This window comes from Cyprinus carpio, chromosome B24 (genome assembly GCF_018340385.1).
Source record: "Cyprinus carpio isolate SPL01 chromosome B24, ASM1834038v1, whole genome shotgun sequence".
NCBI classification, from domain to species: Eukaryota; Metazoa; Chordata; class Actinopteri; order Cypriniformes; family Cyprinidae; genus Cyprinus; species Cyprinus carpio.
The window spans coordinates 8557185-8569644 of NC_056620.1; the positions used below are offsets into that span (position 1 = coordinate 8557185).

General features: G+C 33.2%; 2 protein-coding genes across 2 annotated transcripts in view; one reads left to right on the top strand and one right to left on the bottom strand.

Annotated features, from left to right (window-relative positions):
* The window catches only part of myripb (myosin VIIA and Rab interacting protein b), a 264368-nt gene extending 255367 nt beyond the window's left edge, over positions 1–9001 (top strand). The window contains 5 exon segments of the mRNA XM_042752063.1: positions 1382–1564; positions 2750–2911; positions 3028–3123; positions 3222–3294; positions 6796–9001. Of these exon segments, the coding sequence (XP_042607997.1) occupies positions 1382–1564; positions 2750–2911; positions 3028–3123; positions 3222–3294; positions 6796–6842 (561 nt within the window). The 3' untranslated portion in view covers positions 6843–9001.
* A 211-nt stretch (positions 9002–9212) lies between these two features.
* On the bottom strand, positions 9213–11274 carry prlh2 (prolactin releasing hormone 2). The gene is made up of 3 exons (XM_042752062.1): positions 11145–11274; positions 10554–10733; positions 9213–9597 (listed from the first exon to the last, which is right to left on the bottom strand). The coding sequence occupies exons 2-3, from the start codon at positions 10711–10713 to the stop codon at positions 9410–9412; spliced, it is 348 nt and encodes a 115-aa protein (XP_042607996.1). The 5' UTR covers positions 10714–10733; positions 11145–11274; the 3' UTR covers positions 9213–9409.
* Between the last annotated feature and the right edge of the window lie 1186 nt (positions 11275–12460).

Here is a 12460-nt window from a genome sequence, read left to right on the forward strand (position 1 = left end):
TTAAATACCAATTCAGCAACAAATCAAAACTATGATAGTGTTTTATTGTTGCATCTCATGCTACAATTGTCAATTTTGTGTTCAATTATTGTCATCTCAAATAGTTGTTTAACATGTCTAAAGAACATTAGATTTGTGTCTTTATTGCTATAACATTTAGCCTAATAAGACACCTGTTTCCCCTACCAAATACCCCTTTTAGACAAGCATCATTTTATTTGATTTTAGGATTTCAATATAGTGTGAATGTGATCTTTGAGTATCTTTAAAATTTTCATTGGGTGTTAGATTTATCCATCTCTGTACACCTATCTGTTTTCTACATGTTCCCTCAATACACAGGTCCATTTTAGGCACACACCGACCCTTTCAGAGCTCGAGCCACTCATGCTCTGAGGACTGAGTTTGGATCAATTATTTCTGTGATCAAAGCATAAACCAACCCAACCATTAATTGATTCTTCAAGTATTCATTACTGAATCATACTGCTCCTCTCTTTCTTCCTGTCTCTTTCATTCTCACTTTCTCATCTTTAAAAGTCATTTTATCTCATCATATTACCCTCCCTCGTGTGCTTACTGTCTTACTTATGAACACAAGCACGCACATCAACATGTACATATTATATTGATGGCTTAGTACTCTAAATAAACTCTAATGCCTGTTACACTTTGAAAAACATATTGACAAGAACAAGTTTACTTCTCATCCACATCCTTCACAGTTTTATGATGACGTGTGCTCTGGTGGTAGAGTGAGAGTTTCTGGCACAGTGTGTCTTGACCTGTTATCTCTTATAGAAGTAATTCTCTCAAAAATAAATATTCTGTCTTTATTTTCTCACCCTCATGTCCTTACAAACCTGGATGCTGTGCATTTTTTCAATGTTCCACAGATAAAATACATTGTAGTAAAAATGGGTTTTGAACAAAATGAGGGTGATTTTAATAATGACAGACTATTCATTTTATGTATGTTGATGGATGTGTGTTACTCACTTTAAGACACCCTCAGTGATGACCTTTCACCTCTGAGATGTTCAAGCATCTCTCATTCATGTACATTCACATCACACCTTTCTTCTCCCATAATCCTCTTATTCTGTTCATTGATCCAACAGGTTGAGCATGACGAGCAATACATCCCAGCTTAATTAAGAGTGAGATCTTAGGTAGCTACGTGGAAGTTGTGATCTACCCAACATTCAATATTTTTTGTTATTCTTGTATTAATGAATGTTTTTATGGCTTTTATGGAAATTTGTTTCAAGAGCACCTGATATGCATTTTAATTTCCGTCAGTTTTGCATATCTATTTATAAGTGGGTTTTTTTTCTTCTTCTTTTTCTGATTTATGTGTTCTCTCATGTATATGGAGCAGAAGTACTCCGCTGCATCTTTATGCAGCATCACCACAGAGGTTCTGAAGGTTCTGAATGCCACAGAAGAATTACTTGGAGAGGCAGAAGGCAAAGGTCATGACTCTTCTCCGGCTAGCACACCCATGTCTTCAGGCCCGGACAACAGGAAGCTGGATCAGCACCTCACTAAACTGGAGGAAAATGTAAGGTTCATTAATAGAAAATGTTAATATGTTGTTTTTGATACTTTTTTAAATTATATCAATTGAAACCTACTCTACAGAAAAATATTCTAAGCCAAAACAAACAATTAAAATATAATCTGGAAAATATTTTTTAATTTACTTTCACTGTTTTTCTACCCGGGGAGTATAGGTAAACCTGAAGAGAAAGATTTTCATTTAAATTTATAATAATGTTATATTAATATTTAAATTCCTAAAAAAGTGTAAATATTGTTACAGAGCAGGTATGCTATTTATTATTTTTTTATTATATTACATTGTGTATTATTTACATTATATGATAATAGCTGAAATTATTGTTTTTAATATTTTGGTTTTATAACAATAAGAATTGAGAAATGTATGTGTGTGTGTGTGTGTGTGTGTGTGTATATATATATATATGTCACATATATATGTATATATATATATATATATATATATTATATATATATATAATATATATATATATATATATATATATATATATATATATATATATATATATATATATATATATATAATATATATATATATATAATATATATATATATATATATATATATATTATATATAAATATATAAAAGTTTGGGATCAATAAAATTTTAAATGTTTTTTACGTTCATCAAGGCTGCTTTTAATTTATCAAAAATACAGGGGGAATAAAAGCTGTACAATTGTGAAATATTATTATTAATGATTTAAATATAATGGTTTTCTATTTACTTTAAAATAATTTATTCCTGTGATGCAAAGCTACATTTTCATCAGCCAGTCTTTAGTGTCGTGTGATCCTTCAAAAATAATTATAATATGCTGATTTGTTATTATCAATGTTGGAAACGTTGATATTTTTTTTTGGAACCTCATTCAAAATTGAAAAATTTTGTAACAATTGACACTCCTATTCAAAAATTAGTTTTTATGTATTTATTTTTATTTTTATTTTTTTTTCTTTTGTAAGAAATTAATACTTTTATTCAGCAAGAATGTGTTAAATTGAATAAAAGTGAGTAGAGACTTAAATTGCTAAAACACTCCCTGGACCCCTTAATTTGAAAAATTACATGTTAGCATTTATGCGTCATGCAGTTCTCCCTTTTCATCTGAGACATTCTGATGTCTCTCTGATCTAATTTTGTGATCATGTGAACTGTGTGCAGGTGTATTTGGCTGCAGGTGCTGTGTACAGTCTAGAGGGGGCGCTGAGTGACTTAGAAGACTGTGCTCGCAGCATCAGCAGCTCCACCACAGAGACTGAACTGGCCTTCCTAGAAGATCAGGTGGCCACTGCTGCTGCCCAGGTGCAGCAGTCCGAGCTCCAGGTGTGTGCTTGCATGTGACATAATACAGACTGGTCCTAAATGTGCTATTTAACTGAGAGGTGTAACAGTATCAAACTATTCAAGTGTAAATTCAGAAGTTTATCTGTTCTCTGCAGATCTCAGATATTGAGGCAAGAATATCAGCCCTCAAAACAGCAGGTCTAAATGTATCTGCATGCACACGGTTTTCCAAGTACAAATCTAAACCTATGGTGAGTTTCATCAACATTACACTTTTTGAACTTTAGACACATTCAAATTTAGTTAATGAGTTTAAAATATTAGTGATTTAATGTTTTTCCTGCATCAGCCCCAGACGCTGGACTCGTCTCGCCATCAGAGGAGAAAGCTACCTGCTCCTCCTATCAGAAGTCTGTCATCAGGTATGAACACACATATACCAACATTTAATACATTAAAAGGGATCTCATCCTTATGTCTCATGTCATTCTAAATGTCATTCAATTCTCATGTCATTCTAAATTCATTGAGACTTACCTTATTCCATAGTACACATCTAAAAACTAATGTAAAATATATTTAGAGGGTTTGTTTTAATAATAGAGACAGCAAATAAGACAAAAAAAGCACTATAAAAGTGTACTTGCACATTAGAATCCATATTATTTAAAGCCATGTGATAGCTGTGTGTGGAACAGACTGCTAAAACTTGCCCTGGCCTGTTGTGCCATGTTTCTTGTTCTGAGGTTTTCATGTTTCGTCACTGATGTGAAAGCGAATGGTGAAAGAGAGAAATTTCTTTAACCTTTAACCTTTTTTTTTTTCTTCTTTTTTTTTTTTTTTTTTGCATTCATATTTTAAGGAAATTCCATGAAATGTTTTTAGTAACGTGTGAAAAGCTCAGGCTGCTATTGAAGACCACATTCACTGAAAACCTGGGACTGGATAAAATAAAATAAAATAAAATAAAATAAAAAAATAAAATAAAATAAAATAAAATAAAATAAAATAAAATAAAAGACATTCAGTAATGTTAGTAATAGTTAATCTATTAACTATAGTTAATCTATAATTCAATTTCTAGCTGTGTTCTGCTTTATATTTACTCTAATATTTCACAAGGTTGATATTACATGTCTAGCTGAGCTTTTCTAAAGCAAAACCTGCTTTCAAGCCATTCAAATGTACATTCAATGCATATATGTGTCTAGTATCTCTAGTATCCCAGATGTACTGTATAATGTTTGCTTCTTCACGATACAGTGTTATTTTGTCTGAGGTCAAAGCAACAGTCTCAAACTCTGATTGAGGAATCATGGTCTTGAAAAACCAATGTTAATCTCCTCCCAGTATTGTTTAATGTTAAATATCTTTAAATATCTCTAAAGAGGCTGCAATGCTTTCCCTGGAATTAGTCAAATTTTCAGAATCACAAAGATGCGCAAATCCGACATGCCTTATAGGAGCAGTACCCTGTGTGCTGTATGTGGGATCATGTGGTTGAACCTGCTAACAACCAGAGGCAACAACTTAATGTGGTTCAGAGAAAAGAGCACCTTTTTTCTTCCACTGACATTAAGCTTTCGGGGGGAAAAAAATCTGTTTTCACACCAAGTGACATTACACATTTCGATTTGAAAAGAAAGGTGGAATGAGCAACCAGTGAAAAGGTGCCAGACTTAATGCACCATGCAGAGACACTGGGAGAAGAAAAGAGAAGAGGGTCCATTAGAGACAAAAACATAGAGTCAGCCAGCAGTATTATCTATTTTCCTCCCTCATCTTCTCCTTCTTAATCTTCTTGTTAATTAACAGGGTTTCTCTTTAGGGCTGGCCATTGATATGACCATGATTCATCTTGATTCCTTTATTTTACATTAGCTGCAGCTTCAAAGGACAAACTTACTTATTCCAGTTCAGCCGTTTGCGACAAAAATCTACCAATAGAAGGAGACAGTAACAGAGACAGTATGAGGCCTGAAGTGGTTCTTTAGTCAGTGATGCATGTTGTAACATTGTTTGATAGCTCTTTTCTATCAATACTCTTTTGTGCAGTTTGGAAGATTTCATGTCCATACATGAGAAAGCTATAGACAGTCTGTTTTGTGTTAAAATTAAAGGTAGTTCACCAAAAAAGGAACAGTCTGTTTTATTTACTCACCCTAATGTCATTCAAAACCAGGATGACTTATTTATGTGGAGCATAAAAGATGTTTTGCAGAATGTTTATGCTGATCTTTCCAATAGACAGTGAGCTGGGGCTTTAAAAGTGTCCCATATGACCAATATTGTGTACATTTGTTAAATCATTATTTTCAAATGCACTTTTAAAGGTGAAAATTTATTTTTATAAATGTCATAAATTATCAAATTAAATTAAATTGCACCAAATTAAATTTTTCCAGTCACCTTCACGTTTTTTACTTTATGATCCATAAAGTACTCCACAATGAATTTTATGTTAAAAATTAAAAAACATAGAAAATATTTACTCAAGCTATTGTTTGTATGAAATCGCAGTTTTAATATATTTTCAATCAACTTAATATATCTTGTCAAGACATTCTACTGGTAATTTAGAGCCAACCCCTCAGAGGACCTCAGATGATGCTAACCCAGAGACAACACACAGAACTACCACATTTTGCTATAAGTTTGATTGCATAATTGCTGTTAATAGTGTTAATCGTCTGTTTGTTTACTTCTTTTATTGATTTTTCTGAACATTTCTGCCGTATACACATAAACTGACAGTCATCACTGATAAGCTACTACTAAATATTGTAGAAACTTAATTTTCTGTAAAGTTGCTTTGCAATGATTTGTATCGTAAAAACGCTATACAAATAAACTTGAATTGAATTGAATTGAATTAATTTAGAGATATGCTATTGCGTGTTCTTAGTTCATGTTAAATGTAGTTCTCTATTTTAAAATAGTTTATTCGTGACATGGCAAAGCTGTATTTTCAGCAGCCATTACTCCAGTATTAAGTGTCACATGATCCTTCAGAAATCATTGTAATATGCTGACTTGCTGCTCAAAAACATTGAAAACATCTGTGCTGCTTAAAGGGTTACTCCACCGCAAAATGAACATTTTGTCATTAGTCACTTACCCCCATGTCGTTCCAAACCTGTAAAAGCTTTGTTCGTCTTCGGAACACAATTTAAGATATTTTGGATGAAAACCGGTAGGCTGCCCTACCCATAGACCCATAGACTGCCAAATAAATAACAGTGTCAAGGTCCAGAAAAGTATGAAAAGCATCATCAGAATACTCCATCTGCCATCAGTGATTCAACCATAACAGATGCTTTTCATACTTTCCTTGACCTTGACACTGTTACTTATTTGGCTTTTATGGGATGGAACAACTTGGGGGTAAGTGAATAATGAGAAAATTTTAATTTTGGGATGGGGTATCCCTTTAATGTTTTTGTGGAAACTACAGTATGAATAATTTTTCTCAAGATTCTATGATAAATGGAAAATTCAGAACAACATTTGATATATACAAATTTTGTAACATTATAAATATCTTCACTGTAACTTTTGATAAATTTAAAGCGGTAGTGTATATGTAGAAATTGACATTACATTAACATTATTATTATTTTTTTTATTTTTTTTGTGTTAACTTTAGCATTATTTTATCTTATAAGTGTTACTGATGAAAGAATTTTCATTTTTGTGTAAACTGATCCTCCTATTGTCTGACATTTATAAAAAGAGCTTTTCAAGATAATTAATTCATGTTAAAATAGATCATGCAAAATTAAATCTCTGTGCATAGCTACAAAAGCTATAGGTGTTAAACACTTCTGCACATAAATATCATTATGAAAATGGATTTCCAAAAAAAATAGAAAAAAAAGTAAAAGCAAGTTTTCTAAGAGTTGTTTTGAATTCCTTCCACACAGAAAAGGAAGTTAAATCCGAGCCACAGATGAGATCTGTGAGGCTGTAACAAGAGGCCATGTGACCTCGGTGATTCTCAGATAAGCTGAATGGCTCAATATCACTCTGCAGTGAATGCTAGGACCATCAGGCTGTTCCACACCAGTGCCTTGATCCAACTTCCGGTCCTCCAATTTGATCAGCCCTAATGCTACTTGTCCACCCGTAAGCCTGATCACAACCCATGTAGGGTTGAGCTCACTTCTGACCCCTAGGACTCTACCAAAACCTGGAGCTCATCACCTCCAGTAACCAGGGGACCCGATTCTCTCTCTCTCTCTCTCTCTCTCTCTCTCTCTCTCTCTCTCTCTCTCTCTCTCTCTCTTGCTCTCTCTCGCTCTCTCTCTCTTGCTCTCTGCCTTAATGGAGATCAGACTCCTGCAACAAACCATCACAGAGGGTTATAATTGTAGATTTAAACTCATGTAATTACTGTATGTGTAAGATAGATGGACAGTGGTAAATGTTAACAATCTAGAACATCACCTCATTCTCTTTTTCTAATGTTTTACTGAGTGTTGTACATGTTTGAATTTGTATGCTGTATGTCGGCAATGTGACTGGGATGACTAGTGTGACCTGTTTTATTTTATTTTTTTGATTGCGAAACTGGAGCACATTCGGTAAAAAAATTTAAATGTATGAAATGTCTATGTGAAAGTAAACTAAATACCTGCAGGACCTGTTGTATTGGCATTGTCATGTTTCTGTTATTCTCATACGTGTCGCAAATATCTCAGGATTCTTTTTCCAATGGTCATTTTTGGAATTTTCTTTAATGCGCTGTACTCAAAATTGCATATAAAATAACTGTGAAATTCATGATTTAGTTTAAAAAAAACAAGTGCCATTGAAAAGCACTCGACTACCTTGCCATGTAATGAGTTTGTGAGTGTGTTTGCATGAATCGTAACCCCGCTGTGTATTCATACTTGTCTTCTAATCAGCCTCAGATATCCAGTGACCTCTTGAATTTGAACATCAAATCATTGTCATCTCAGTATGAAGCACTCTGGTAATTTAGGTTGTGGCCTTTGTTGACTTCTAATTCTTCTTTTATTAATTATCGTCTTTTATTAATCTGAAACACCCAGTTGTTTTTCTCAGAGCGCTGCTTGAGTATTACAGTCCACCTAGATATCCACCTGGATGTACACCCTTAAAATGCTACTTTTGGACATTCAGTCTACATCTAAATTCAATCTAAAACAATCTGTAATGTTTCTGTAAAAATCCATTAAAAAAATAATAATAATAATAATAATGCATTGTGTTGTATTTTAAGTTTTTAAGGTAATTTTTGTAAATGTAATGGAAAAGATACTGGTCATTTCATTCCAGGATTTTTTTTTTTTTTTTTTTTTTTTTAGAATTTTTCTTTGTTTGTTGTGCTAGTTGGCAAGGAAAACTGTACCACAGTGCAAATGATCCTAAATTTGACACTGGGGAAGATTTTAAGAGCAACTGTGAGCTGTGAGCATCCATTAGAAATCTGACAAGAATAACTGAGTTGTCCTCATTTTGAGCATTTTATTAAACAGGGATCTCCACCTCTTCATGCAGAATTACAGCTGTGACATCAAATACTGCGTCATATTGTCTTAGCAAGTGACTAAGATGACGTCTGTGCTGGACAATGTGTGTTCAGACACAAAATCACCCTTTTAGCTAACAGAAATGACAAAAGCCTGAATGATGTTTAGTTAACTTATTAATATATTCCATGGAATGTCCATTTTTGAGCCAACAGAAAAAAAACTGACATGAAATATACAATTGCACCCCATACTCATCCTATAATCATCCCCTATCATTCACGCTCTCAAACGGGTCCTGCTCCTTGTTGTTGTCTATGGAAATGTTTGTGTATAAAAGCATGTATCACGTTTTCTAATAGATGTGAAAAAAATCCCATGAAAAGCACAGTCAAGAAATTAAAAATGTCTTACAATGTCATGTATTTTTTTCTATTTGGAAAAAAAAAACGAATGCATATTTACATATGAATGAAGTACAAAAAGACAAGAGACGGATATGAAATACCGTAGGCTCTTTAAGTGTATTTTGGGTTTGTTGTGACCGCAAGGGCATTAGTCTGCCTCTTTTCAGAAAGTCCTCGGCGTATTTTAACCATAAAGTGTCTACGGGGGAAAAGAAAATATTCTGTAGCGAAAAGAAAAAGCCAATGAATTCTCATGTGCCAAATTTGTTCTAACACAAGCAGTGTTCAAATAAATATGAATAAAGTTTGCATTCCTGAAGAAACTCTGAGATGACTGTGTTCTTTGGTAGATTATATTTGAACAATTTTATTGTCATTTAATTGTAGAGCAGTAGTTTGCATAATCCATTACTATAAACTACTAATAAGAGGAAAACATACATACATTTGTTTATTTATTTATTAATATAGATCGCATTTGTATAATATGTACAGATATTTTCACTTGCTAGTCAGTTTATTTGAAATGAATATTGAGGTACACACAGCCAGGGAAAGAATGAGAAAACTGTGATTAATTATACACACTAATACACCTAAATATTACAGCAGCAGGTCGCTGTAGGTAGCAGATCTCACGGTAACCAATCTGACTCCTCCTGCGCCAGCTCACTCCTCAAGCTCTCCTTATTCCTGAGAGTGTTCAACAGGATCTCCAAAGATTTGACCACTGGCTGCAGACCACCTCCACTCTGTCTCTTCCCAAACCGCCCGATAGGTCTCACACCGCGCCCCACATACCAGAACGGGTCAATCTCTGGACCTGATTGGAAGAGATCAAGACAAATGTTACTATCAAAGTACATATTTGGTGTATATGCACATATTACGAATACTTTTGGTCTGTTTGTTGGCTATCATGAATCTAATTAGAGTTTTACTATTACTTTAAAAAGGTAAACATCTAAAAAGATCCTATTAAGCCTCTCTATAATCCTTATTTAAATACATTTATTATGTCTGTTAATCAGTTTTATAAGTTCTCGTAATGCACAGTTATTAAATGCATTAAAATAAGTGCGTTAAAACACATGAACAACATCATATTTCACGTTAGTGCAAGAATGTATTATACTCAATATACTATATATATTAAAATACATTTTTAAGAAGTACATTTTTAAGTGAATAATAATAATTATTATATGAACAAGTCAACCTGGCTACATCAGGTTAACTAATAAAAGTAATTTGTAATAAGTTCAAAAATAGCTTACAACTGCACAAAAAAAGGGTAAAACTGTTAACTGGTAACTGTACATTATCTATCATATTTAGACATAATTTACTCAATTTATTCAGTACATTTATAGTGAAATATTTTATAAGTATATTTCTCCTGATGATGTGTGTTAACAGGTTTGTTAGCTAAGGCCTTTTGTTTTACCATCAGCATTATTTTTAACATTCAAAGCATATTTAAGAAATTCAAGCAGGTTGGTTTATTAACATTATATCGGTTAATAAAATAATGGCTATACAGGCGCAAAAATACTGTGTCAGATAATTTGTTAATTTGATTTTATTTTTAACAGGTAGCCTTCGTGTTAATGTATTGTATATAATGACAGTGATTACAATGAAAAGAAAACTGACTACAAAGTGCATTTAAATGCATAACCGTCTGACAGCTGCTCCACTGACATTGCGCACTGCATCTGCCATTCTCTTGATAAATCAAGTAAATTACAATGACAAAAAAGAATAGAAAAAACTTACTTCTGTTATCGACGTTGTGGACGATATGTAGGTCGTGCTCGACTGTGGTACCGTGTGTCTCAGTGGCGGACAGAATTAGCAGCAGCAGGAACGCGACCGTTCCCAAGCGCGAGCCAATCAGGCACTTAGTCACCGGCTGAGTGAAGGCGGCGGGCAGCATGCTGAGTCTGATACAGGGCACTGTGTATATAATATAATACAGAGTTCCATTATTCAAATATTTTAATATTTTTTTATATAATGTAATATAATATAATATAATATAATAGGTGATATTTTTTAATGTTTTTTATATTATAATGTACTTGATGGTAAATCCAAATAAATAAATTCAAATAATAAAAAAATATGTAATTCAACTATTACACCGATGAAAGTAATTTTTGGGGGTCAGATCAAGTAGAAACTGCACATATTTTGCACTTGTAATCAAAACTTTCCTCCCAAAAATTAATTAAAAAAGAAAATATTTTCAAATATCTTTACTTGATTGAACAATTACTGCTGAGAAATTCACTTTAAAAAAATCACCAAAAAAATAATTTAATATCTACTTCTACTGAATAAATCAGTAAGAGTTTTTTGACTTACGTGTGTCTTTGGACGTGTGCTCTTCAGTAACAGGTGTTTCTGTGGTCAGAGTCTCTTCTTCAGTCCAAGTAATTCAGGAATGTTAAGATGTTGTGCTTATATATCGTAAGGAGTCTGTCACAAAATGGATTGGATCACGTCAATCTTGCAGGACATCCCTCCTTACACACACACACCTCCCACTTGCTCCTCTCCTCCTCTTCTTATCCCCCATCAGCATCTTCAGTCCTTTGATCCGTTGATTTGGACCCATCACGGTGAAAGAGTGATGAGAGAGAGCTCGTCCATTTGTGAATCAGACACACCGACGCACTTTATCAGTGGATCTCTGACACACACACATTAACTTATTTATGTATCACAAAATCACTCAGAACGTTAAGGATCTCTATTTGAATTTGAGAGCTATAGCAGAGGCCAAGAAATAAAATTTATAAGCAAACTATTAATTTAAACAGTTGAACTTCGATGCTTTGGTTGAATTGTTGAAATGAAAACAACCAAAGCATTAGTAAACTTTTATACAAAGTATATTAACACACGTTTATAGTTAAGTTTTAAAAAAAAATGCTGTCTTGGTTTTGAATCCCACCAAATGTTTTTAATGAGATTTAATCTACATGCCACTCAAGAACATTTTGTGACCAATTCTTAAATCAAGTTCAGTCCTTTTGGAAGTATTTACATTTTTCCTATGCCCCATGACACTTTGCACAAATTATGGGAGTAAATTATATTGTAAACAATCAGTGAAAGGTTTGGTCTATAAACCTAATAATAAGCATTTCAATAACTGAATACAATGAGGTGACATTAGTCTATTCACCCTTCAACCAATGATCATTAAAAAGGAAATTTAAAAAGTGTAAAAGCATTGACAAATTACTTTCAACATACCATAAATATCATACATTAACAGTTTACTAATATATGTCTATATTATGTAACATATGTTAGGTAGTCATAGATGTTCTTGTTATACCATGTCACATTAAAATACCATGCTGTCTGAAAATACAACATGAAATGTTACAGCTCAATCAGTCAAACCTGTAGGGTAAATATTATTTGTTGAGCAAACTTATGATTTGAAATAATTTGCTTCAGTCTTTTTAAATGGATCATCCCCAAACTGGAAGTGCCTCCCATTTAAAACTTATAGGCTTTCTGAGAAAAAGGTGGATACTTTAGGATAGCTGCCCTGCTGAACAGTCCTATGATCATCAGCTTCAGTCTCTGCACCCTCTTTAAAAAACTGTTCCATCTTTAAGCTTGATCATAATGATGGTGTGTGTTCTTCTGCCTTTTTGGACCAG

What these genes read in the sequence shown, in the direction of transcription:
- prlh2 (XM_042752062.1), bottom strand. Translation starts at nt 10,713, where the DNA reads ATGCTGCCCGCCGCCTTCACTCAGCCGGTGACTAAGTGCCTGATTGGC. An exon ending in CCACAACGTCGATAACAGAA is followed by an intron (nt 9,598 to 10,553) that starts GTAAGTTTTTTC and finishes TCTTCCAATCAG; the next exon opens with GTCCAGAGATTGACCCGTTC.